The sequence below is a fragment of the Homalodisca vitripennis genome, chromosome 1, assembly GCF_021130785.1.
Source record: "Homalodisca vitripennis isolate AUS2020 chromosome 1, UT_GWSS_2.1, whole genome shotgun sequence".
In the NCBI taxonomy this organism is placed as follows: Eukaryota; Metazoa; Arthropoda; class Insecta; order Hemiptera; family Cicadellidae; genus Homalodisca; species Homalodisca vitripennis.
In genome coordinates, this window is record NC_060207.1 from 31,944,921 (window position 1) to 31,971,984 (window position 27,064).

The 27,064-nt window shown below is 31.3% G+C and overlaps 1 protein-coding gene across 1 annotated transcript in view; it reads left to right on the top strand.

Moving 5' to 3' along the window:
• The window catches only part of LOC124359365 (protein mahjong), a 68,122-nt gene that overhangs the window by 13,530 nt on the left and 27,528 nt on the right, over positions 1–27,064 (top strand). Inside the window, exons 10-19 of the mRNA XM_046812057.1 lie at positions 31–164; positions 1,205–1,343; positions 7,378–7,599; positions 9,578–9,744; positions 10,457–10,679; positions 13,545–13,670; positions 14,598–14,751; positions 20,690–20,835; positions 20,969–21,172; positions 26,740–26,912. Of these exons, the coding sequence (XP_046668013.1) occupies positions 31–164; positions 1,205–1,343; positions 7,378–7,599; positions 9,578–9,744; positions 10,457–10,679; positions 13,545–13,670; positions 14,598–14,751; positions 20,690–20,835; positions 20,969–21,172; positions 26,740–26,912 (1,688 nt within the window). The remainder of the gene's footprint in view (positions 1–30; positions 165–1,204; positions 1,344–7,377; positions 7,600–9,577; positions 9,745–10,456; positions 10,680–13,544; positions 13,671–14,597; positions 14,752–20,689; positions 20,836–20,968; positions 21,173–26,739; positions 26,913–27,064) is intronic.

Consider the following 27,064-nt stretch of genomic DNA (forward strand, 5'->3'; position numbering starts at 1 on the left):
TTTGGTTAAAATGTAAATGTCTAATTGCAGAGACTACTGGAGGTGCCGAGACCCAGTATTGCCGCTACCGGAGTGTCCATATGTCTCTATTACCTGGCGTATTGTGAAGATGCCTTGGAGCGAGTGTGTTTGCTGCCCCATCATATCTTAGCGGATCTAGTGAGGTGCGCATCAGTCTTTAACTGGGGATTTATAAAAAATTGTATTCGAGTTGATTTGTATGATTATTCTGGAAATTTTAGGCATAATGGTATTTTAACCCTTCCCACGCCGTAGACGGATATATTAGAATGACTTTGACCAAAACATCAAATACAGTTATATCCTGCTTATCAGTTCTGCGTCTCCTACAAAGCCATAACCAAAGATATCTGTAGCGTGTATTACTGCTTTCTTGGTTGTCACGAGTTTGCGCTCGTGGACACATCTACTACGTATCTTGTTATTATTCTGCATCATGTGGTAGTGTTGGGATTAGTTTGAAACATTAATCTTGTTTTATAGTAAAATATAAGTAAACTTTTCAGTTTAGTTACATTTTACAATGAAATGGAAATTTATTTGAAATAAACAGTTTTGTATATAGTTCTTCTTCTTTTTTATTTTTATCATTGAATACGTTAATTTTGAGCAAAATTCCCTGTTTTCTACAGTTTTTGCTTTTACCTTTTTGTAATTTAGTGATAATAAAAATTAGCTTTGAACTTAAACAACAAATTTTTTTACTTGTCTTGGCGTTATAGGAAAGTTAATGGATTTATTAATTGCTTGCAAAGGGTTAGAATATTAAGTTTTTGAAGAATTAGTGTACTTTCCAAGTGTGAAAAGTAATTTGAAATTGTCATAAAAAATTAATTTTTTAACAGTGCCCTTGAAAAATTGGAATCCACATGGGCAAGAAAGAAGTGTTTTTAATATTTGGGTAAATGTGGAAAATTAGAATATGAAGGGGTGTCTTACTAATACTAAATGATTCTACTATAGTTTGTCCAGAGCACTGTGGCCTTAGGTTCCAGGAGGAGTGTGGATACTCACAGTCCTTGTTCCCTGTTGGATAATCATCAACTGTGTTCCCAATCTACATCAATGAATATTAATTCATTCTTGTCAATTCTGTTCATTATATTACATGTGTAATATTCATAAAACAATGAAGGAAATGAGTTTTGGTTGTTCAATTAACTTATGTATGTTCCTTTTTCAGCTATGCATTATGGTTGTTGGAGTGCTCTCATGATTCTGGCCGATGTCACGCAACAATGTTTTTTGGATTCTCCTTCCAGTTTCGAATAATTTTAGAAGAATTTGATGTTCAAGATGGCTTGAGAAAATTGTATAATGTTGTAAGTGGATTTATTTATTTGATCATTGTAATATTAACATAATTCTGTAACAAAATTCATGTTTAAGTTATTAATTAGTCTTACAGTACTTGACCAATACAAAGCAGGTTCCTTACTTTCCCTGGTCACTAAGATATTATTGATATTTTTTTAGGATCAATACAGCTTATTTGAAAATACAGTTGGATTATACTAAACATCAGACATCTCATATCACTCATTGTTTCAGTCTTATTTTAGAAATTCAGTTTGTTTTATAGTGAAACCTCACTAGTGTAAAGGAAAGTATTTTTATCGGAGGAAGCCAGAATGGGCAACTTACTATCGATTTGAATTTGATGATATTGGGGGGAGAAATGATCCAAACCATGTCTTCCAGAGGTCCTTTATTCAGCAATGAAGTTACTCTAAATTTGAGCTAAGGAATACTTCCCTTAGCCCATTGAAATTATATAATTTGGTTGCATATTTTAATCGTGAAAATTTGGTAAACACAATGAATATGCTTGTGTGTGCATGTGCATGCGCGTTTGTGTATGTGTTTTACATCAGATTTATTTGAACTATTTATAAACATTTCACATACTAATATTATTATTATTTCTCTTCTAAAAATATACTTTATTTTGTTGAAACAATTACGTGTTAAAACATATTTAACCCTTTTAACCCCAGCCATTTTTCCATGGACTTGCCAGAAAGCCCATGGCGATAAGGGACCGTAGTGCAGAATTGAGGGAAAATTCATCTAGTTTTCTTATTTTTGAAGATAATTTTTAGGTTTTTGTTTTAAATTGTTCACATATAGTGTACTCTTAGATGTAATAGTTAAAAAGTACTTTTACAGAATGATTTGTTTTTTTAGCGTATTTTATACATAAAATTTTTTTTATTTTTTTTTATTTTTTATAGTTTGGACATACATAAACGGTAGAAAAAAAATTGTAGCCCCTGAAAAATGAAGCAATTTTGTTGTACACATATTTCTTACTACACACACAAAATTTTAAGAACTTTCCTTGATAAATGCAGGAGATATATCCAATTAATTGTATTGCTGCATAAGCACTTCTTCATATATTTCCACATACACATCAGTAGAAGTATACAGGTATGTTTACTTGTTTTTGCACTTTTGAAATAATAACAATTGTAAAATAACACAAACTGATTGTAATGGTTTGTAAGACTAAAACTTGTTTAATTTTTCAAAAAAGTAAAAGAAATAATATTTACAATATATACATTTTATGGTACTTTGGGAATGGGGTCAGATTCCGTTGTATGCCCCCAACGCTTAAACCTTTTTCAATGAACTTAGAACGTTATAAAACGATGTAGTTGAGTAACAGAACTAACATTCCATTAATCAACAAGCATTTCCAGGTATTGTGATCAGTATTTTTGTCGCTGTTATCTTATCTTTCTTGAGAATCCCGATTACGGCAGGCCGCGCGGCGGGACTCTGCAATCACTTATCTACTAGACCGCTCGACTTTGACCTCTGTCTGAGGATGGGGAGGGGTTTGCGATAAGACAATTCCTGTTTTATATTGACGAAATATTGTTCTACGCTAATCTAGTAATCAGTAGAAGCAAAATGTCAAATAACGATTCATGTATGGGTGTGGTCGGTATAATCCCAAAGTACCAGTGTTTATCAAAGTGTTTTCACTCACTGGTAACTTTTCTCTACGACGTTTACTCATGTTTTTTTACTAATAATACAATAAATCACACGAAAAAACAACCGCTTTCAATCACGCAAACTAATTGAGGTTATAAGTTAGCATACAACAACAATGCAACTGAAGTCGTCTGACAACTTACATCGACAAATAAACTACGCTCAATGACGACGAAATACGATGCCAATTGGAAGGTTTATTGTTTTTGCATGTAGCCCGTTTCTTCACCGACTACTATACCGAAACTGATGGCATTTGGACATATTATTAGCCAGCTACATTAAATTCTCGAGACGTCCGGTATATCGGACGTTGGGCATTTTAGCTAGACCACCTCTGTCCGATATGTCGGACGCCGGGGCTAAAAGGGTTAAATTAAACATTATTATAATGTAACATTTAAAATAACTTGTCTAACAAAAATTAGTATAAATTACACACTCACCCTCTAAATGTTGATCTCACAGTTGAAAAACATTAAATGGCAGAATCTACACTGCCATTGGCATACATAACCATTTAAACAAGTTCTCAACGGTGTGACTATCACTGAGATGGTGGGTCACAAGTTTTCTTTTATAGATGGAGTGACCTACCGGCGTGGGTCATGCAACAATGGTTTTCTAATATTCCCAGAATATTATCTGACTGCATTTTAGATGTTGAAAATATGCTCATGTATACCATTAATCATTCCAAACATGTTTTTTGAAAAGAAAATTGATGGGTATTTTTAATTTCTTATTGAAATTGCATCATCATTTTAAAAAGCACAATAATTTTGACCATTGCAAACATTTTAAACAGTTGTAGATAGCAAATCTTTATTATTGTAGTAAAGCAAACATTATTACATATTTTCTTGTTCAACACAATAAAGGAATAATTTCTGTATAGTTAAATGAGTTATACTGTGTCTGGAATATTGGATGAAATACCCGTATTATTGAAGTAAAATATAGATTATTATTTATGATACAGAACTTATAATTTATTTTTATGTGGAAACAGTTCTGACCAATTATACCTGTTTTTTTGTTATCACTAGTTTGGAATCAATTCTGTCTATAGGTTGTAACTCGTCATTGTTTTTAGTTTTATGTACAATTTGGTTCTTGGTCATAATTGGTACAGTTTCATTTAAGTCATTTGTCCATTTTATTAGACTGTTTGTCTCATTGCCATATCTTATAAAAAACCAGTGTGTAATCTACAAGAATCTTAAAATTATTGATCTTTATTATCAAATTTATGTGTAAACACATTTTAGTTTTAATTTGACCCATATCAAGTTAGAAAAGTAAAGTTATATAAAATTAAACAGTTTTTATTCTATTTGCGCTTTGAATATAATTCAATAATACAAAAATTGTGTTTATATTAATAATAATAAGTTTGTATAGTTAATCTACCATGTCAGTTCTTCATCTCAATACTTATTTTAGAGTTATATTTTTATTTGTTAGTTACTATGTGGTACATCTATATTTCCATATAGAACAATCAGATTTATTATTTTGGTAAGTTACAAATAAGTTTTATTTGTTTTTATTTTGAAAAATACAATTTTTATTTGTTTATAATTTTATATTTTTTACTATTGTTTTTATAAATTTAACACAGTATTAGTTGAGGTAAGGATGTAATCCTTTTGAAGTTTATTAGTCAAAACGAGTCTGCTCCGTACATCGGAAATAATACTAACTTAACCCTTTTACTGCCGACGTCCGACATATCGGACGTCGGCATTTTTGCCGAAAACGCCAACGTCCGATATGTCGGACGTCTGTTTTTTTTATTGTTACTGGCTACTGTTATGTTCAAATGCCGAAATATTCGGTATTTTGGTTGTTTAGGAGGAAAGGATAATGAAAGAAGCCATTTGAAGAACTTTGGATTTCTATTTTCGTCGTCTTTGACTAGAATTGACGAACTACCTAGACAGCTGTCAAAACCAGATGATCGGGTTAGATTACTGAAATCTTCGTTCATTGTTGTTGTTTACAATGTTATCGAAAGTTTTTTGAAGTGTTACTTTTGTTGATCAAGGATAAAATGAGTAAAAGAGTTACATCTAACTCTCCTGTGAGTGAGGGAACAATAATTAACAGTCTAATCGATGGTGGTGTACAAGTGCAAGACGAACTGATTTCCTTCAGAATTTGTCAGATTCAGATGCCGAGAACGATTCTGATATTAGTGTTAGGGCTATTGATGACAATCAAAGTGATGTGGATGACACTGATGACGATCCTGACTTTATCTTACCATCAGATAATGAGGAGTTATTAGATAGTGAGGGGGATGTGGCACAGATAAGTTTACCTTCCACTGGTAGGCCTAGAGGAGGCCTACCAGTTTTGGGAAAATCCTCATAGTGCAGCTATGTTTCAAGGTAGCACCTTCAAATTTGGTATATGTTCTAAGCAATTGCTCTAGTTTATAATGATATCATGCTCAAAATTTTAGTATAATTTTAAAAATAAATTATCAGATGCCAAACACAATTTTTATTTTTTTATTTACATAATTTTTAAAATTAAATAATGAGTTTGTTTCAAATTAAAATTTCTTTTTATTATTTAAAAAACAGCATTTAAATACGAGTAAATAAAGTAAAAATTCATGCAAATCTAATGAAAAATAAAAAAGATACAGCATTTTTTGTAAATGAATGCACAACAGTGATTTTCCCCCTTGGCAATTTTGACTGGTACGATAAAAAAATGGCCGGCAGTAAAAGGGTTAAATTAATAATTTGCAATGAATTTAAGAGGATGCGGCAAAGGATAGGTAAAGTAGCCAATGAAATGACCATACCAAATTATGCAGTGAATTCTAGTTGTTCCATGAGTGATGTATTCTGAACAAACTTGTGCTTGACACAAAAAATTACTGTACAACTTCTCATGTCTGAACCTGACTGAAAAAAAACTTCCCTTTTCCATCCAAATAGTTGTATATACAGGGTGAGGCAGACCACCTGTACAGTATGTATAGCGGCCAAACCAAAGGAGGTAGATTATTCGTAACAACTTAAACCCCCCTATTTCCACCCCAAATAATTTGGAGAAATTATTTTGAAATCTCTAAAACTCCCCAAAAGGGTAGTTTTTGGGGGTAGGGGTGGTTTTTTGGAAAATTTTCAAATGTAAAGGTATGTAAAGGTATATTTTCAAATGTTGAGATATACCTCATTTTAAAGGTATTTCTAATGTAGAGAGACGATATTTTTATTCAAAACTAATGATGAGACGGCTTATCAAAAAATATCATCAAATGATTGTTTTGATGCAAAAAGTTTGAATCTTGCTGCTTATGTACAGGGTACACCAAAACGTTAAAAAATCAGGGGTTTGTGGGTAAATTTATTGCAACTACCTGCACAAATGTAGAGAGACGATATTTTTATTCAAAACTAATGATGAGACGGCTTATCAAAAAATATCATCAAATGCCACCCTATCCCAAAATTTACACATTTTAAAAATACATAGAATTTTGAAATACTTAACAGCCCTAATCTAAAAAAAAAAATCAAATAGCAACCTAGGTATAATTGTTGATCATAATTAGAAAGGTCTTTAAAAAATAAACATTTTCTACATTTAAAGTTTGTCTCTATCTCCAATGGTTTCAAAACTGTAATACAAAAATAGATTTTTTAGTAATTTTACTAAGTTAGTTTGTATAAATATCAAAACCCAATGAAACAAATAAGAAAGGAAAATAGCGCAAAACAACAACAAAAAAAACTATTGCTACAGAAGAACAGAACAAGCCAGGTCAATGATCCAGACGTTAATGAAATGGCGCTGAGTTGCGCTACCGACACCTAGCAGCAGAAGTTTGTACTGCGTAAGTTCCGCCCACAGCAGAGCTATTCTGGGAACTTTTGGTTATCCCCCTGTACAGTATGGTAAAAAACAAATTGATGAAAATGCCAAAAGTCCAGACATCACCTGATACCAGAAACAAGCAGACAGTTAGCTCTGAAAGCTACTTTTGGGTAAACATGTATTCTGACATACAGGTGGTTGGTTATTGGTTATTTTTGCATTCTAAAGGACCTTCACTTTTTTCTATTGTTGATTTCCTTACCACAAGTACTATTGTCGGGTGTGTGTGTTGCAGTCTGGTAGATAGTATTATAACCATGTTCACAGCCAGTCGTCAAATCATCATTTTTACATCATTTACCATTTATTTATCTTAATTAGATCAACTGACGTAAATAAAGGGCAACTTGATATGCTTATCATTAAATATACTGCATTTATTGATAATATTTAGTTATGAAAATACGTTTTTGTGAAGAATAGCAGTAAATGTGATGTTTGTACCAGATGAGTACGCTGCCAATACTAGCGGTCGAGGACGATGCAGCTCTCAATGAGGACGAGGAGTGTTCAGCACGACAAATAGTGAGACATGTCTGTGTCGCACTCAAGCGCTATCTGGAGGCTCACCTGCATATCAAGGCTGAGTATGTCCGGCGAGTCCACATGAGAGAGAATGCTAGCGAGACATCGCACATGAAGATACCCGCCACCCTACCCAGCTACAAGGTAAAACATTTCCTCCTATATTACTCTTAGTTAAAATAATGTATGTCTAATTATTACTAGCTGTATGCTGTCCAGAAAGTAACCGAGTTTTTTTGTTTCGAAATAAAAAATTTACAAAGTGAAAGGAAAAATTTGTATTATGTAAACAAATTTTATGCCAAATTCTTAGGTAATTTTTTAGCATAATCCCAGTCAAATTGTGACAAATTTTTCATTCCAAATCTGAGATCTTAATCTGGCACAAAATTTGTGGTTGCCTAGCTTCTCCACAATAGCTTCATGAACTAAACTTTTCATCATCAAGTTGATTATGACTTTAAGTGTTACAGTAACAATAATATACTTTTTATTATTTGTTTGCATTAAAACATGCAATAACGGTAAGTATAACAACCATGCTACGTTTGATCACTATATGAGACATCAAAAGAAAATATAATTCACCGTCAAAGAGGAACAAAACTCTTATATATTGATATTTTTAACCTATTAAATACGGTTAAATGACCTGAATGACATAGTAAAATATTATCAAAATACAAATCGTTAATATAGGTAATATTGGTATTTAATGCATTTTTTACACTGATGAAATTCGCAATGCCACAGCACTCAAAGGGCTAATTAAATTATAAGAAACACAATTTATATTAAACTGTATTTTTATATATATATGAATTCGTTAACTAAGGTCACCTAGGTTAGTCATAGTTTTTTTTTGGGCTTGTATTTGGTGCATCAGTGTTATACTGTTGTTACTGCTTCACAATAATTATTTATTGAATGAATTGCATTATGCAATTAGTAATCTTAATAAAAAAAATCGTATCTAAGGATTGGTATTTGTATTTTTTCATTTTTCTGACATTTTACAATTACATATTTACAATAAAAAAGTGTGAACAAATATCTAATTATAAAAATTATACATTGGTAATCCTGAAAACTTTTAGCAAATGCTGTTCTGCATTGTATCCATTTAACTTGTGTAATGACAATTGACATGAAAGAGTTAGTTAAAAAAGTACTATTAACAAGTCAACTTTTTAGATGAATTATTTAGAATTTGTAAATAATTGGATAACTGAATCTTGGTAGTCATGATCATAGTAATTTCTTTTGCACATCAACATTTGATACGAATACATTAATAATAGCAAACAAGTTCATTGTCAAAATATTAAATACACACTTACAATTAAGGGCTACTTAAAATACAACAAATAAGATTATGTAGTAAATGTAAAAATTAACAAATAAATAATAACGAATACAATAACAAACCCGTACCATGTCACAATATTGAATATAAACTACAGGTAACATAAACTGCAGCAAATAAAATTATTTAACAAATGTGGAAAGTAACAAATAAAGAAAACAGAGAAATAACGAACAGTGAATTACAAATATCAAACTATGACTTAATTTTAATATATGTTAAGTACAAATTAGCTTATGTATATACAAAGAAAGATGTGATGAGTATCCTTGTTTAAGTGACTTGTAAAGGACATTATCTTAATATTTTTGCGTTTAGATATTGTGGTAAAGGTTATTCATATTGATTTTTATTATCACTTAAATTGTTATAATTGTTACATAATTTTTTTGAAATTTTGTAATAAGTCGTACTTTTAGATGTTTGTGACAAAAGATATATGACAACAAAAGTTTATGGTGAATGTCGAAGAAACGGTTGATAACATTGCTAGTTTTGTATTCTAATTTAATTTGGACCCGTACTTGGTAATAAAAGAGACATCTTGTTTTCTATTGTATAGAAAGAAACTGTAATAATGAGGGTATTTTAGGAGAAATATAATGATTAAAACACTGGCCAGGCCCTTTTTGTTTGAAAAGTAATAATTGTATAGTGAAATATATATATATATATATATATATATATATATATACATGTTTGTAATAAAAAGTGTATTGAAATGGTAAAGACAGTACAGAATAATGTATTTTGCAGGCTTTCAAAAGTAGCCCTGAAGATGTTCAGGAGCAAATAAACACCTTATTGGAGCTGATGTCGTTCAGAGCTCAGTGGACCCCTGTAGACGAACTGATGCGTCTGGGCGGTATAACGTTACTTCTTCAAGTCATTGCTTTTGCCTATGAGTGGAACTATTCTGGCAGGTAAATTAAGGCTTACACAGGTTGTTTTGAATATCTCATGATAACATTGTTGATAATATTTTTTTTTACAGTAAACTCTCTCCTGGACATACTATTATTAGCAGCCAGTCGTGGTCAGCTCACCTCTCGCTTGAGTGGCCAAAATCTGTCTGTCAAGTCTCTTGTTAGCTTAGTAGTCATTTATTTGCATTGTATTGCTATCTAAGTGGTTTTCTTCAGGACTATTTTGACTGTCCATGAGATGTGGCATAGTTCTAAATTGTTATTCCTGCAAATGATATAAAAATGTTTATACTCAAGAATGCTTTTATTTGTTTGGTTGTGTAATATATGATATCTTAATAGTAAATAGCACCTATAAAATATTATTTTTAGAACATAAATTGTATTTAAAACAATTATAATTTGTATAATCAATCAATAAATAAATGATACATAGTTTATTGTAAATTTTCATAATTATCTTAAAACAAAGTATGTTTTTATTTTTCTGTAGTAACTAAAAAGCTTAGACATGGCTTTAAAAGCCTTAAATAATATTATAGTTTTAATATTATTTATAATATTTTTAATTAAATTTGTATGAAAAATAAATAAAAAATGAAGTGTGAACAAATAGATTTTGTAATAGAAGTGGAACTGCCTGCTACAATTTGTTATGGTAAGTGAGAACTTAAAATTGTTTTGTTGTTCTCACAATTGTTTGTTGTAGAGCGGAGACTGTACGCAGCGCGCTGGAAGTGTTGTGCATATGTGCTGTGATGCCTCGTGTACAACTGCACTTGTGTGAGAGAGTGGATTTGCCAGATGAAGCGATGACGGTGGGCCTGAATGTTATCCTGGGTGCAGCTGAGGGGGAGATTGTGCAAGATCCAGATGTCCAGCGGGCTGCACTTAGTGTGCTTATCACTTGTGTCTGTGCGCCCATTCATCGGGTTAGTACAACATCTGTGTAACCAAGTAGGGTAGTAAAACAATGATGATCGGTTTTATATATTAATAATATTAGTTTTAACTGACTAGATTTAGATGTTAACCCATTGTGAGCGAAAGACGCACGCTACACATATGACCGTTCAGTTGACCAAAAGCTGAAGAACATGCGTTACGCCTGTTATCTAGTTACTGTTAACCCTTTTAGGACCGCGCGTTTTCAGATTTTCTATGCCTAAAAGACCGCCTTGTATTTTTAAAAAGTGTAAGAGTTTGGGGGAAAAATTATATATTCTAAAGTAGTGGAAATATTTCAATAATTTTTTCAAAAATTTTTTCTGCGTGAAGTGACTAACAATAAGAAAATAGGTTTTACTTTGTGCAAATCAAAAAAGGTTTGTTAACACCTATAAATAAAAAAAGATTTTTGAAAAAAAATTTTTTTTTGTTTACACGAATTTTGTGTAATCTAAAAAAAATAGAACAGTCCACACATATAGATACATGTATTTACAAGTTATTGCTTAGGAGATTGCAACTTATTTCAATACTTTTCTTCAATAAATGGCTGAGATACGAGGAAAAATAATAATAATGGTAAAAATTAGAAAATCGATAGAAGCAGAAAAAGATAACTTAATGACAGAAAACAGGCCAATTAAGCAGTAATGAAACAATATTTTGTCTCTAACTCAGTTATTTCATGGTCTTATTAAGTTTGAAAGTTCATGAGAACTATTCTAAAACTTACTCATACTAAAAAACTAAAAATAAATTATTTTGCACACAGAAGAAATGTTACAGAACTGCTGACAAGTCTAACAAACATGTTTGGTGAGGCACACTCCATGTAAGGCTTTATTACATTTGACACAGGCAGTTCTGGATCTCTTCATTTTACCACCACTTTGAAGACTAATTTTACTGCATACAGCACAACATTTTTCTTGTTTCCCTGGTAACTTGAATATTCCATAAGTTTGAGTAGAAGAGCTGGCAGCCGGCTGGTTGTCTGGAGCATCACTGCCACCACCAGTACCACTGGGAGTCTTCATCCATAGCCATTCCTCAGTTATGTCTCTAATAATTGACACAACAAACTGATATCTAGTCATAGGCTTACCTAAACAATTTATTTTATACAGAATATACGAATTTAGAACCATTCGTCCAAAAACGTTGAATACAACTTTTTTCTAGAATTTGAATGTAATTCTGTAATTCAGACTGTAATAAATCTTCAATACTATCTTCGTTCAAATGTCTTTTAGTCATTTTGAAGCACGATAATCGTCTAAACACAATGAACAAAACGTAAACAAACTCGGCAGGCCGCGTCAGTCAGCTGGCGCTGGCGATCGCGATCGCGTGTTGGTCGCGGCTGAGAGCTAGCGCTACCAATTGCGCAATTTATCATTTCCCACTCCTCCGTGGATTAAAATTTTACTAAATTCAAAGACGATTGTGAATGTAGAAACTATCAATAGATGTGGAGTCAAAATTTGGTTGAATCAAAGTTATTAATTATTTTCTTATACCCATAAAACCAAACTACTGATAAATCGTTAGTTGGTATTTTTAGCCTAAAAGACAAACTAACGATATATCGTTAGTTGGTCCTAAAAGGGTTAAGCAATTACTGTTTATATTGTGTTATTTACATTAGAAAGCGATCAGATACACTCACAGTTACATTTGGTACTGTATTGTTTTCACAGTAGTAGCCTACAAATAATATCAGCTGGAATGTTATCAGCTGTTATTAATATGATCTTCACTTTCAGTTTTGTTTGTAATAAAAGATGGTTGGTCTCATTTGTTGTTTACATTGGGTGATAAACCTGTGTTCTTCATAACTTGACAGATTGTTATTAGAAAGTTGTAGTGACGTAGATCGTGGTGACAACAAGGATTTGTTTGACGATGAATTAGTTCATGTTTGTTCTCGAATATTAGTGTATAATTCCGGGTTGTGTGAATCCTTCAACGAACAAGCTGAATCTTATTCTAGATTTATTTTATTTTAGTTCAGTACTTATCTAAATAAATAAATGTATATAGTATTACATAAAAATATATAATGTGTTAAAATAGTGCAGTTAAAATTACCACAAGTAAACTGTGTATGGGCCGCTGCAGTGTGGCCAACTTCCTACTGCTGTAAACAACTCTGGCTGCTGAGTGTTAAGTGTAATGAGTTATACTATCAACAACAAAAAATTTATTAATATTTGTTAGAAGTCAAATTTAATACTCAATGGTGTTTTCATTTATAATTTTTGTAGAGTTAAATGATATTACAAATTGCCCTGAAATTCATGTAAATGACAGTATCTATGATTATTGATATCCTGTTTTTATAGCAACAGTAATTCTAGAGTTTCTCTATATTCATATATTTTTACATTTCTTCGCTGAAAGTTTTTACAAGATTGTATGATGAAAGCGTATTATAAAGACGCTTTTTGTGTGAGATTTTATTATGACATTTACTTATAAGTATGTGACATTGCATATATGTACTTTCTTCTTAACTTCCTAAATGAGTTCGTAGAAATAGTAAATAATAGTCAAAAAAGTCATGGAAGATAATTAATTGTTATTTTTCTATTAATGTTAGATTGTTTGGTCTTGTACTTTATTTTTTATTATTTTTAATCTTCTGTTTAGTAAAGCAGTACTTTTGAAATTGGAGTGGGTTTTATTATTTTAATGTTATAAAATATTGTATTATAACATTGTTTTGACTCAATTTTTTTGGTGTATACATGACTTTGTCAATGCTTCTTGTATGAAAAATGAGGTTGTTTTAATATAAATAATATTGTTATTTATATGCAACTCATACATTACTGTTAATTGTATAGGTTGGAGGAATGATTGGCAAGTTTTCTTCAACTGGATCAGTGAAAAAACGAACTCAAAATATCCGCAGCAGCGAAGAAGTCATTGAGAAAATGTGGGACTGTGTTCGCTCCAACAATGGCATTATGGTAATGCAAGATCTATTGTACTCCACACACAGAGAACATTATTATTTAAGCTAATTTGTAAATTGTTAAATATTTTATTATAAGCATTAGCAAAGCCTAATCATTCAAGAGACTGGAACATTTTTATTTTTGCCTTCTGTCTGTCAGCACGATATGTTGAAAACAACCTAACCTATAAACTTGAAATTTTTGTATGAAGCTTCCTTTCTATTAAGCCAACATCAAGTTGATAATGGTGCAAGGTACTCTATGGGATTTGGCTGAACATTAGCAAAGATTGTTACATTTGCCTTAAAGGTAACCACTATAAAACAAGAAAATCACATAATTTGTAAACAACCTGAGTACCATCATGTAGTATTTTAATATGAGACATAAGAACACATGTAACCTAACATTTATAATGTAAAAATAACATAATTATTTGGTGATCTGGTGTGTAGCTTTCATTATTTAAATACAGCTATAAAACCCAGTTTAATGGACAAAAATGTGAATGTCAAAAATGTATCGTTTATCAAGATATCGAGAAAGATTTCATCACCAAACTCTTGGCATGTTAAGAACCAGCTATCCTTGGGTTTTGCCATGTAAGAAGTATGTTAAACCTCAAAGACATTTACAGCCTTATTTTTCGTCAGGGACTTACAGGATATGTCTCATTTTAAAGATTTAATTAATATGCAACCAAATACTTTTTAGTTTTTCATGTATGTGTGTATAGTTAGAATATAATAAAGTGCAAAAATATTTCGCATTATTTAAGTTTCTTAACAAAAGACAGTATATTAAAAAAAAAAAAAAAAAAAAAAAAATTCATTTATCTGTGAATGTAATACTTAAGTTTGAATAACATTATTTTAAGGATTTTGTATATTAGTAAAGAGTAATAAATGTAATAATAACAATGTTTAATATGCCTTGTAGGTTCTGTTGACATTAATGATGGTGAAGACTCCTATCACAGATGCAGACTCTATCAGGGGCTTGGCTTGCCGTGCTCTGGTCGGGCTGGCTCGCAGTGAGACTGTCAGGCAGATTATCAGCAAGTTGCCTTTATTCAGTAATGGTCAGCTCCAAAGTAAGTTTCTGATGTGCATTCAACAACAATGATAGCCCTATTTAATCTATTAACAATGATGTTTTTAAAAAATATAAAATGGCAAGCACTATACAAACATATACTGTACATTTATGTATGCCAACTTTTGAAGTGTTAAAACGTTTTTTGAGCTTAAATAATTTATAAGAAACTTTAAATTGATTATAAACTGATAAAAACGAATCATCAGATCCATGTTGTGGGCATTAAGTTCTATATCTTTGAAATGAAAACAACCGTTGTGTAGGTAAAGAATGAATATTGTTGAATCTGATATTACTATTAGATTTGACGAGCCATCCTTATTTCTATTTGGGTCAGATTGTAATTGTTAGTAATTATAAGGGCATTTTGGGACGAATAAACAATTTGTTGCTCTAAACAAGAAGTAATGGAAGTATGTAAACACTTTATCAGGAGGGCAAAGAACACAATTTATGCCTTGTAAACTTTTTTAATGAGCAACAGTTATAGTCATAAATACGTTTACATGCGTATTTATTTCTATTTATAATCATTACAACATATGGTTAATTCTTTCATATGGTTTTAAGGTGAGGCCTGAAAAAATTATTATTTTAAAATTATGCCCATTATTACCACTAAATCAAGGAATACTAAAACATTTCATGTATGCCACTTATTGTCAAATTTAGGAAAACTAAAAACAAACCATAAAAATTTGTTAATTAATTGTTTTTATCATATCTTTTATCTTTCTAGTAAAATTTATCTTTAACCCGCTGATTTATGTATGATGTGTAGTTTTAAAAAAATTTAAAGTAGGGGAGGGGTTTTTTTTAACATGTAGAACATTTTGAGTTTGCTTTCGGTCTTAAGGAACAGAAACTACATGTACACATAGAAACATTTATTTCACTTAAAATAAATAGATGTTATTTTATCTCCTAAATCAGTTTTTAAATATCTAAAGAATAAAAATGGTTTACTACAAGAATTGATTATAATGACAAATTGTTCTGTGTCACTATTCTCACCTGGTGAATGAGACATTCTTTACCTTTACTATATTATATAGCATCTTCTGTTGGACATTTTAATACTTCTTGGTAAAATTCTATGTACTCCTGAGGGATGTAGTTCATGAGAGGTTTTTGTCATTAAGTTTTTGAGCTTTAATAGCACTTTTCTTGACTCAAAGGCTTGAGTTGGATAAACAGGAGTAGGGTTCGCCAAATACAAGAGATTGTATGTATGTGTGGCCAATGATTCAATAAAGTTCTGAGACATTATGGCGCCTATCACAAGAGCTTCATAAATGATGAGCTTATAAGAGCTCATTCCAAAGTACATTTTGCCGCTTTTTGGACCTTGATTCTATGTAGTTACTTAGAAAACACAATTTTTCTTATAATACGCCTGCCACCATTGCTTGAAATTTAGAATGTGATTGGATATTTTTCAACAATATTTCAAAATAAACACCCTTATAAGGCTTGAAGTTATTATTATTCTTGTTAGTTCATGAAGGTTCTTAATAACTAGTCTGTCATGTTTATTTAACCCATTGGCCTTGTATTACGGAACGGTTCCGTGACAGCTAGTCTGGGCTCAAAATTTATATCACGGAACCGTTCCGTGACAAGTACAGAGCCATCTAAATAATTTTGTTAAACTCCTTTTTCAACCAAATGTTAGTATAAATTAGACTAATATTAGAATAATAAATCGTAAACTAAAACCCTTTTATAAACATAAAGATAACCCTATAATGTGGAGTTCATAACATAATAGACTAATATTGTTGTAACACATAAGAAAAACTGCAATACTACAATTAATTGAAATTTACATTAATAATAAATTACTATAAGAGTATTAGTGTGTACTACAAAAGAAAAAAATCAAAATTCTTGGAATTTTCAGTATTTTGAAAAAACATTTATTCTGAAAAACTATGCATATATATATATATATATATATATATATATATATATATATATATACACACACACACACACATATTCTAGTATTGCTAGGTAGAGAAATACATTTCAAATAAAATAAAAGCAACAATGGGGTATTTTATTTTATATTATTTGATTAAAATTTTTTTTTATTTAAAAAAGTCCAAAACTTTTTTAGTTTGTACAGCATTATTATTTTTAACCCTAGAACTGTTAATCGACATAATTATGTCGGTTAATGCCGCTTTTGTGGTGTTAACCGTCAAAATTTTGTCGATCAAACATTCCCTCGTATAATTACTTTTTATAATATACTCCGGTAACGTATCGATATAATTCATGCACCATTAGATTCGGGAAGAAAAATGCTAAGGAACAGATGAGTTTTATTCCTCTTTGTATTATGGTTATGACGTAGCAAGCTTGTTATTTTGAACGTAAAAGAAAACGCGACGTCGTTTGTTGTGACCGCCATATTGCCGCTGCCGTTCTGTATCACTTTCGTGCCGAGCTGTGGGTATTTGTAAGTTTTAATAGTTTTACGCGTGTTTTAGTGTCGTATTTAATGTGTAGTGTGTTGTTTGATGTCGTAGTAGTGTAAACATATATATTTTAGAATAAATCAATTTCTATTTACTGAAATATGTTTGAGAAATTACCGGCTTTGTGTAGGCTATGGCAAAATGACTTGGCTAAAATTCATTTCACATAGTTTGTTATTGTTTTCACTTACTAAACGTTATTTATAGCACTCTTTTAGCTCTGAAGTAGCTATTTATTTTTGGTAAATAGATAGTTTTCACAATAAAATATATATTTCCTGTAATTTCTTTGGTTATATATAATAACTGTTTGGGTTATTCTATATTTTTTCAATATCTTTAGTTATATTTATAGTTTTCTAACTACATAATATTTCCTATTACTTATAAACCATAAATTTATAAATTTTGATATAGTACAAGCTTTAGAAACTATTTTATATTTTGCTGAATGAAAATTTTTTGCAAAGTTTTTGAATAATGGCAAAATTTAACTTTTTTTACTTTTCAAAAAATAATTTATGGTAATTATTTCATTACTACTGTATATTCTATTTTATTCTAAGTAATAAAATATGCAAAATAACATGTATTCATAGATAAATGTATTAGCAAAACTTGTTTTACCAAAGTCTTACGTGTACACCCAATTTTCAGAATTTATATGCATCGCTGCTTTTTGTTCTATAGCTTTATGATGCTTTCATAAATGTGTATAATGTTTATGTTTTTCTGAAACTAGATAAAATTTGACACAGAATGGCTATCTCACTTATAAATATTTCTCACTATAACTTCATTTGCTAGGTATGGTCCCCCCCAAATTTAAGAAATATTTTTCGTAAATTTAATATTTTATTAAAAAAAGTGTTTATTAGAAAATTTGTGATGGTTAATTTTACAATATAGTGCAATTCTACGTTTAATTCTGAACACAAAAATATATACTCTTATTTATATTGCTTTTATTTTATATTTTTAATAATTTTTTTAAAAAAAACCTTGTGCGAAGCTCCAAAACAGCCCGACACTACAGGATGAAATGACCGCCAGTTCTAGGGTTAAATTATGATCAAATATATCACTATCTATTTATTATTAAAGCCCATTTCATGTTAATCCAAAAAGATATCAAATATAACCAAATAACTTGAAAAATAAATTTTTTATAAACATATAATAAAACTCTTACGTTTTTAGCATTTTTAATAGGATAACTCCAGTTGAGCTGATAGTAAAAATATGTATAAGCCAATGGGTTAAAGCCCTTTTGATAGTGCTCAAGTCCTTGTCACAAGGAAGGAAGAAATGTCCTCGGACAAGGTAGTGTTATTTGATTTTTTTAATCTACCTGAAGTGCCAAAAACAATTATTGAGACAGTGATTTTTATTTTGGCTCCCACAATTATCGGAATAAATATGAAAGTTTGTTACATCCATGGGGGCTGCCATGAGTTATTCATAAACAAAACTGCTGTTTAAAATCAGCTGTTCGCTATGCAGCCAAATGAAGCTTGGTTAAATCAAAAGATTCTAAGTTAGTGACTCAGAATGTTTTAATTTGCACCAGAGATTTCTCTAGGCATTATAGTAAGGGTAAGCTACTTAACTTAGAATGTTTTTCAATAATTGATGTACTTACATTTCAAGAACAATTTTCCATCATTAACTCAAAACCTTAAAAAAGTTACTTAGAACATAAGTATTCACCGATTCACTTTGCATTTGGGGGAAAATTAAGGCATCCATCACACAGCTTTGACAAAGTTCCCTGTATGGTGTGAAACAGATTTATATTGTGGCCTGTAATACATGTCTAATACATGCCTGGGACAAGTATTTGGTTGATTGTAATGGTAAAAAACCACTGTATTGAGGTAAAAATTAATAAAGTCAACTTGTAATTGGTACTTTAAAATATTGACTTAACACATTCGCTGCGGCAAAAAGCATAATTAGGGTTACCGGATGCTGAAAAAATTTTATGTAGAAAAAACTTACCTTGTATGGTGGAAAGGCAGGATTGAAGGTCTAAATTACGTTTCTGGCCGAGTTTCCTGGAACTGTGACGTCACAAGTTTTGGCCCCTACTGGGGCCGGCCACATATTGTGCTAGTCCCGTACTGTCGAAAGTTGTTGTTACGAGCGCTCTGCTGCTGATATCACTTACTTGATTCATTGAAAGTCCAGGATGATTGTCCAAATGATATTTCCATGTGTTTTTCTTTGACCATTGACGTTACAAGCTCGGCCCCAATTTCGGGCTGCCGCATATTATACCCTTATCACTATTCTTATTAGTTATAAATATTATATATACTATATACACCACCTCCACCTATTCAGTCTTTTACTGCAGAGAGTCATGGTAAGCTTCAAAGCACTGACCCATGCACAGACCAGGCTTTTCAGGGCATGTTACACAATTGAAAGCAGTTTTGACATTTGGTTTGCCATGTTTCGTGCACTGCCTGCACTTCTCATTTTGTCGTTCTCATACAACGAACTGAATTTTTTTCTATGGAGTTTGCAGTACCGGGGTCAAGAGCATTGTCGTTTGTTTTGCATAAATGCAATCAACGCATAATGGACAAGAACCTGTCCCGCAACATAAAATTACTAAAACACTTGAAATTGAATAAATAATCTGTTTTCCAATAGTCTTGGATTCGATTCATTTTTATTGTGCCTTTGTGCAATAAAACACCTAAAAATGTCTTCAGCTTGGGTACAGTGATGTCTTTCCTCACATTGATTTTTGATTCTTTCAGAACAAGCAGATGAATTGTATGAGGAAGAGTCGTCAACAACTCTTTGTATGAAATCCACAGAACCATCACTGTCGTAGTTTTGTTCATTGCTAGAGTGAAAGTTAGTCTGACTAGAGGCACTGCAGGATCCATTTTTATAAAAAAACACACAAATAATGTAGAGAAAGAATAACACAGTTGATATACACAGAAAGAACACACTAAACACTCAAAGATTACAACGGGCTCCTATTCAAAAAGAACCGTAACGGGTAAACGGGAACGAAACCGATCACAATAAAGCGTTGGTAATAACCTAAAATGCGGCAGAGATTCAACAGTTTACAACAAATGGCTGAAGCACACTAAGGCTTTGTGTGTAGAGCAAGAAGGCGGCCCCATCTGGGGACGTCCGTACTGTGTGCGCAGGTCTTCTGCTGTCCCCATCTGGGGCCGGCCGCAGTGAAAAACAATTCTGCCAGACCTAATTTTTTTTATAAAACAGTAATTTGTATAACATTCCAAATGCAATTTCCTTTCATGTGCAGTGATCATTGTCCTTTTCAGAAGCAAGGGTTATGCTCAAACAGTCAAAAGATAAAAAAGAGGGAGTCTATTAATATTTGTGTTTTTTTTTTTTGTAAAAAGAAATTATAGTGTTTACTTAAATTTGAAGTTTGATACATTGTGTTCACAGGCTTAATGAGGGATCCGATATTACAAGATAAACGTCAAGAACATGTAATTTTCCAAAAATATGCGTTAGAACTTCTCGAGAGAGTCTCTGGTAAAAGTAAGCCAAATGGAAATGAGCTTGAAGTTTCTCTGCAAAACATACATCGGGTGAGTATTTTAAGTATGTTGTGTTAGCTAGGTGTAATCATTAAATACTAAATAACATGCACAAATACTATGACAATTTATTAATTTTACTACAGTGTAGTTTCAAAATATTAATTATCTTATTCTGATACAGGCTAATGTAATTGCACAAACACACATCCAATTCAATGAGAAGCAACTGTTCCAACTGATACAACAACACCTGCTGAGCCATGGGATGGTAGAATCTGCTGCAGCACTGCAGGCAGAAGCAAACCTTCCTGCTCTGAAACCCCCCACCAACACCCCTGTCCCGGCACCATTCAGTTACAAACAGTACAATACCACTCCAGTCAGAGTAAGTAAATCCCCAGTACTTCCCAGTGTATCCAGTAGTGTTCTAGCATGGATAATGTTGTTAGTAAGTTTCAACAAATCGTATATCAGTGTCAGTTTTAATGAATTCTAAGTAAGCAGTACAACAAAATTCTTTTTAACACTTGAAAGATTGGAATCAAAATTGAGTAAAAAGAACTGAGGAACTCAGAATCTTGTTTCTTCTAGTTAATTAATGATTTATTTTTTACACATTCTCTCACAGTTTTTAAACCAACTATTCATTATTAACTATGTCTTCACAACATTTGCCATTACTTTTTATTTTCCAAGCTACATAAATTCCAGCAATTAATTTAACCAAATGTATAACTGTCTTAATCACAATCATGATGATTAATTGTTAATTTTTAATCATTATAGTCTCATTTATACAGTCTAAATGTGCATGTGGTAATAAATAAGTAAATACAATTTATAAATTGGAATATAATTTAAATTAAGAAAAACATGAACACATATTATACCACTAAGTTCCATACAATAAAATATCACTACAATCAATTTTTTGGTGTTAATTATTCTAAAATAAGCATTTTATATTAGTACTCAAGTTTAGCAAACAAATATTACTATAATCAATTGTGTGTACATTACTCTAAAATAAGCATTTTATATTAGTGCTCAAGTTCAGCAAACAAATATTACTAAAATCAAATTGTTGAATATTATTCTAAAATTTATGGGTTGTGTTCAAAAAGTGAAGGGAATTGTAGTTTCTTTTTTGAGCTACCTATAGAATAATGTGTTAGTTCAACCTACACAATGTTTATTTATTTACCTACATTAATGTTGTTATCTTCATAATAGTCCCTATTAGATATTATGCTTGTGTCAGCGTTTCTTTCAATCCTCGAAAGACTTCTTAAGCTTAATCTTTGGGATAGCCTTAAGATCTTTCAGTGATGCACTGGCAATGTCAAGTATGCTTATAAAACGATGGCCCTTTAAGGTTCTCTTTTTTGGAAATAAAAAAATCACACAGAACCATGACTGGAGAATTTGGAGGTTGGGGTATCGTTACAGTACTGTCTTTGACAAATAATTCACGAAGAAGCAATGAAGTGTGAGCAGGTGCATTCTCATGGTGCAAAAGCCATGAATTATTTTGCCACAAATCCAGATTTTTTTTGGATTGCTTCAGCAACTGCAAACAGCATTAAAATAGCAGGTAATACTCCTTATTGACGTTTGACTTTGTGGTAAAAATAAATGATGCACTAAGGGATTAAAATCTAAGAACACAGTGAGCATAACCTTCATGTTCAAATGCACTTATCAAGCTTTATCGGTCTTGGCAATCCAAAATGCCTCTCCGGTAAACCATGTTTCGTCACCTGTTATAACATGTTTTTGAAATTATATACAATGAACTGCAATGTCATTGAATTTATTTAGTGATTCCTGAGCAACTTCCATTCGCCACTGTATTTGTTTAAAATTAAACAATTTTGAAACAAGTTTTGCTACCAAACGTTTCATACCCTAAACATTAACCCTTTTAGGACCATACCAAAATTTGACATGTGCAAAGAAAACTTTTACGTTATTCTGGCCATGCTCCAAGAACTGTGCACATTAAAAATGTGCGATTTTTCAAGCGTTTGAGATAAAAATCATATCTTCAGAACTAATTACTGTACAGATTTGTTTTTAGGCTTAAAATGTTTATAGTTAAATTGTTCATTGTGAAAAAATAAATTTAAGTCATTATATAGCAAAAAACAATTTGATTTATCTGTTTATCAAATAGAAAAAATAAAAAAATTAAAAAAATTGAGTTTGATCTTCAATAACTACCAAAAATAAGAATAAACTATATGTGGGAAGTGGTATTTATTAGTTCTACATATAATTCTCTATAACTGTACAAAATTTGAAAGCCCTGGAATAAAAAATAAAAAGTTTGTAAATGAATAAAATTTTTCTGTAACACTGGTTAAAACACACTTTTCAGCATTAGCCTAACATACAACATCTTATAGGCTACTAAGGATATTATTCAGTACTTAGGGATTATGCCGACCACACAAGTATGAAGAACACAAAAATATACATTTATAGAAACAAACATGATAGAACGAAAAAACAAACTCTTTAATTACAAACTTACAACGATGATCAATAATTGTTAATGGGGTCAGATTTCGTTATATACCCCCAACGCTTAAAATTTTTTTCAATGAACTTAGAACGTTATAAAACAATGTAGTTGAGTAACAGAACTAACATTCCATCAATCAACAAGCGTTTCCAGGTATTGTGATCGGTATTGTTGTCGCTGTTATCTTATCTTTCTCAAGAATCCCGATTACGGCAGGCCGCGCGGCATCATATGATTATTTAAGTTTTTTGCACGGTACATAAAAACAATTTGTGTGTGTATTTTTTTCAATAAATAGTTTAGTTTTTGTGTTTGTAGAAATGTAGGGCTAAAACACGGAAGTACAACAAAGCGACGCAACAGCTGAACGGGCGGCGAGATTGCAATCACGTTATCTACTAGACCGTTCGACTTTGACCTCTGTCTGAGGATGGGGAGGGGTTTGCGATAAGACAATTCCTGTTTTATATTGACGAAATTTGTTCTACGCTAATCTAGTAATCAGTAGAAGCAAAATGTCAAATAACGATTCATGTCTGGGTGTGGTCGGTATAATCCCAAAGTAGCCTGACAACATTACGATGCAACATGGCCGTAAAATATTTTTTTTGACCAAGCTGATGATTCCAAAGACGTTTGATATCATAGATATGATTTGATATCATAGTAAGAAACATACAGGGAATAGAAAAATAGTATATTTATTCCATATAGAATATTAAAATATCTCTTAAAAATATGAAAAGTCCGCCGGCGATAAACCAGACGGCTGGTCCTTTTCGCATAGTACGCCGCCGGCGATAAATCAGACGGTTGGTCCTGCATAGTACGCCACCGGCGATAAATCAGACGGTTGGTCCTTAAAGGGTTAAAAAAATGTCATGGCATGAGCCAATTGATTTGGCAATCATTATCAAATTCTCTGATCATAATAAAATGATCGTTCATAATAATTTTGTCCTCTGTTTTCGTTGGTTGTTGATGTGCTGGGGCGTTCGGGATGTTCGTCGTCTTCAGTGTCTTCATGGCCATCTTTGAAACGTTTATACCACAAGTAAACCCTTGTTTTATTCATAGCAGACTCACCGTAGGCCTTTGTTAACATTCCCCAAACTTTGTTACACTTTATTTCATATTTTACCAAAATATGATACAAATTCTGTGATCCATTTAAAAAAAAATGGAATTTGTTGAGTTCATAAAACACGTCCAGTCTTAGCACCAGCCACTGAAAAAGTTAACAATGAATACAGCTGGAGATTTTATTATACTTCAGAAGCCTTAGTACCAACATAATACAAGAAAATCTTGACAGTCGGACTCTCCAAACTCCTGAAACTTAAAATTCGTTAGTTTTTTAACACACCTTGTATACAGTACATAATCATCTAAATTCAATATACATAAATATTACTGTAATACATTGATATTTGGCTTTTATACTCAGTTAAAAAACTATGTAATCACTGCATCATGTAAAATGGAACGTGGGTAATGTGAAGGTCAGTGAAATGCAATTGTATTGTAGTTGTTAGCAATTGCATTAGTTGTGTTATATATTACTTGTTTTTTATGATAGTAGTTTATATTTATTTATATTCTTTGAGTCCATATTTCTATTAATTTGGAGGTAGCCATCCAATTATAAGTTTGTTTCTAAAAATGTCAGAACATAAAAATAAATATATTAAATTAATTAATATTTTCTTCTGTATTTTTATTTATAGCTTTTATAATTGTCATTGTGTGTCATCATATCCACTTGAAAATTTGTTTTAAATAAATTAGTACTTGTAGGTATTAAGTTTGTAAAGTGAATATTAACCATCTTTTATTGGTTATTCACCTCATTTTGGTTATCAACAGCTACCAACCTAGTGAACATAAACTCTTTCTTGTATTTGTTATAATTTCAGTTCAATTTTAATTCATTTATTTACATATTACACTTGTCAAATTGTTATTAAAATATAAATACAAATAAGGCCTCCTCATACAAATATATGTAATGCTAAAATAAAATTCATTTCAGAACACAACAAACATAATAAACAACGTTCTTTCTATAAAATAAAACTTATCTACATGTCTTAAGAACCTTTGGAATTTATATAATGTATGCTATTATTAGCGATGTTTTTCTTCTTTGTTTGTTTTGGTGTTTTGTTCTCATCTTTCATTACATTGGAAAATGGTCTGCCAATTAAGGAGTGAAACAAGGATTGAGGATTAAATGGTTTTATTTGTTTATATTTATAATGTTCTACAATTGTTAATTGTTGCTGTCTTCCTATTATTTCGTGATTTTGAGATTTCTGTTGTTTTTTCTGAAGGTTTCAGAAAAAAATTAACATGTTTATTTAATAAAAATAACTTTAAAGTAAATGTTTGTATGGAAACAAAGTAAAAAAAACAGTTTAAGGTAAAATAATTAATATAAGAATCATTTATTTTTAAATTTTGGTACTTTTATGATCAAGATCATTTGAAAACACTTTAAAATCATGTGTAATAATCTAATATTGTACAATTATAAAAAATATTCAAGCGCTAGAGGTTTGTTTTGCTAAAAAGCACAGGGTTTTGGAAAAAGTTCAGTTTACTTTTTACCATAAAAAGCTCTTTTTTAATTCTTTTAGATATTTCAATACTTAAAAAAAACTATTTAAAAAATGCAAAATCATGTGTAATATAACATTAATTATTAAAACAAAACTCAAAACATAAACATAACCTTATTCAGGCAATTTTCAAACAAACTCTACAACACTGTCTTCATGGATACTCAGACGTATAACTGGCATAAGCATCTAAAAGTTTTCTTAAGTGACTGTCATCACTTTTTTAATTAATTTTAATATCTAATCTGGAAACATTTTAAATTAATAAAACCGCACTACTCGCCACGACACAGCGATCGCAATCCAACTGAGAAAGTGTTGTATTTTACTTAGTTGTTTACGTCACCTAACAGCATCAAAAAGTTGAAATAATAGTTGAAAAGGTTAGTTTAGTTCATGTAATGCCTTTGGTATGATATCAGCCAGTATGGGATAAGTTATAGAGGTACTAAAAAGGAAATAGAAATCGTCCGAGACTCTGGCACTCTTCGCGTAGGAACGTCTCGTCTTGGAGCGAGACTCTCAGCACTCAAGCATGTTTTTTACATTGTCTTGTAGCGAGATCCATGGCACTCAAAGAGTTAAAATAGTTAAAGACTGTAAAAATTTTAAATTTTCAGTAATAGGTGGAGTGGAACTAATTTCAGTCTCCTTTTCTTATTATTTAACTCTAATATAATACAAGATGATTTGTACTTTTGTTTTAAACTAAGTGCTGACTTTAAAATATAGAATCTTATACCAATAAAATAATAGGAAACTAAGTTGTTTATAAAATATTTCTCATTGATTGCTTGACTGCAGAATAGATCATCATTGATGAGCCCCCATCCCCTGCAGAAAGTGGTGATGGCTAGCAGTCAGACGTCAGACTTGGCATCCCCTTCTACCAGTCCCCTGGGAGCAGGCTACAGTGTGCGAGGTGGAGCCTCTACTCCTTTAACGTCCGGTCCCATTCGGCTAAATCTCTCCAACAGGTAATAATACACAAGGGGCTATTTTAATTAGGGCTGTTGGCTTATATATTGCTTATATGTTGCTTCCCAGCATCACCATCAAATAAGCAACATCATTTGTAATTCTGTAACTGACCAATACACCTAACTATGCGTCTTTAAGATATTAAAAA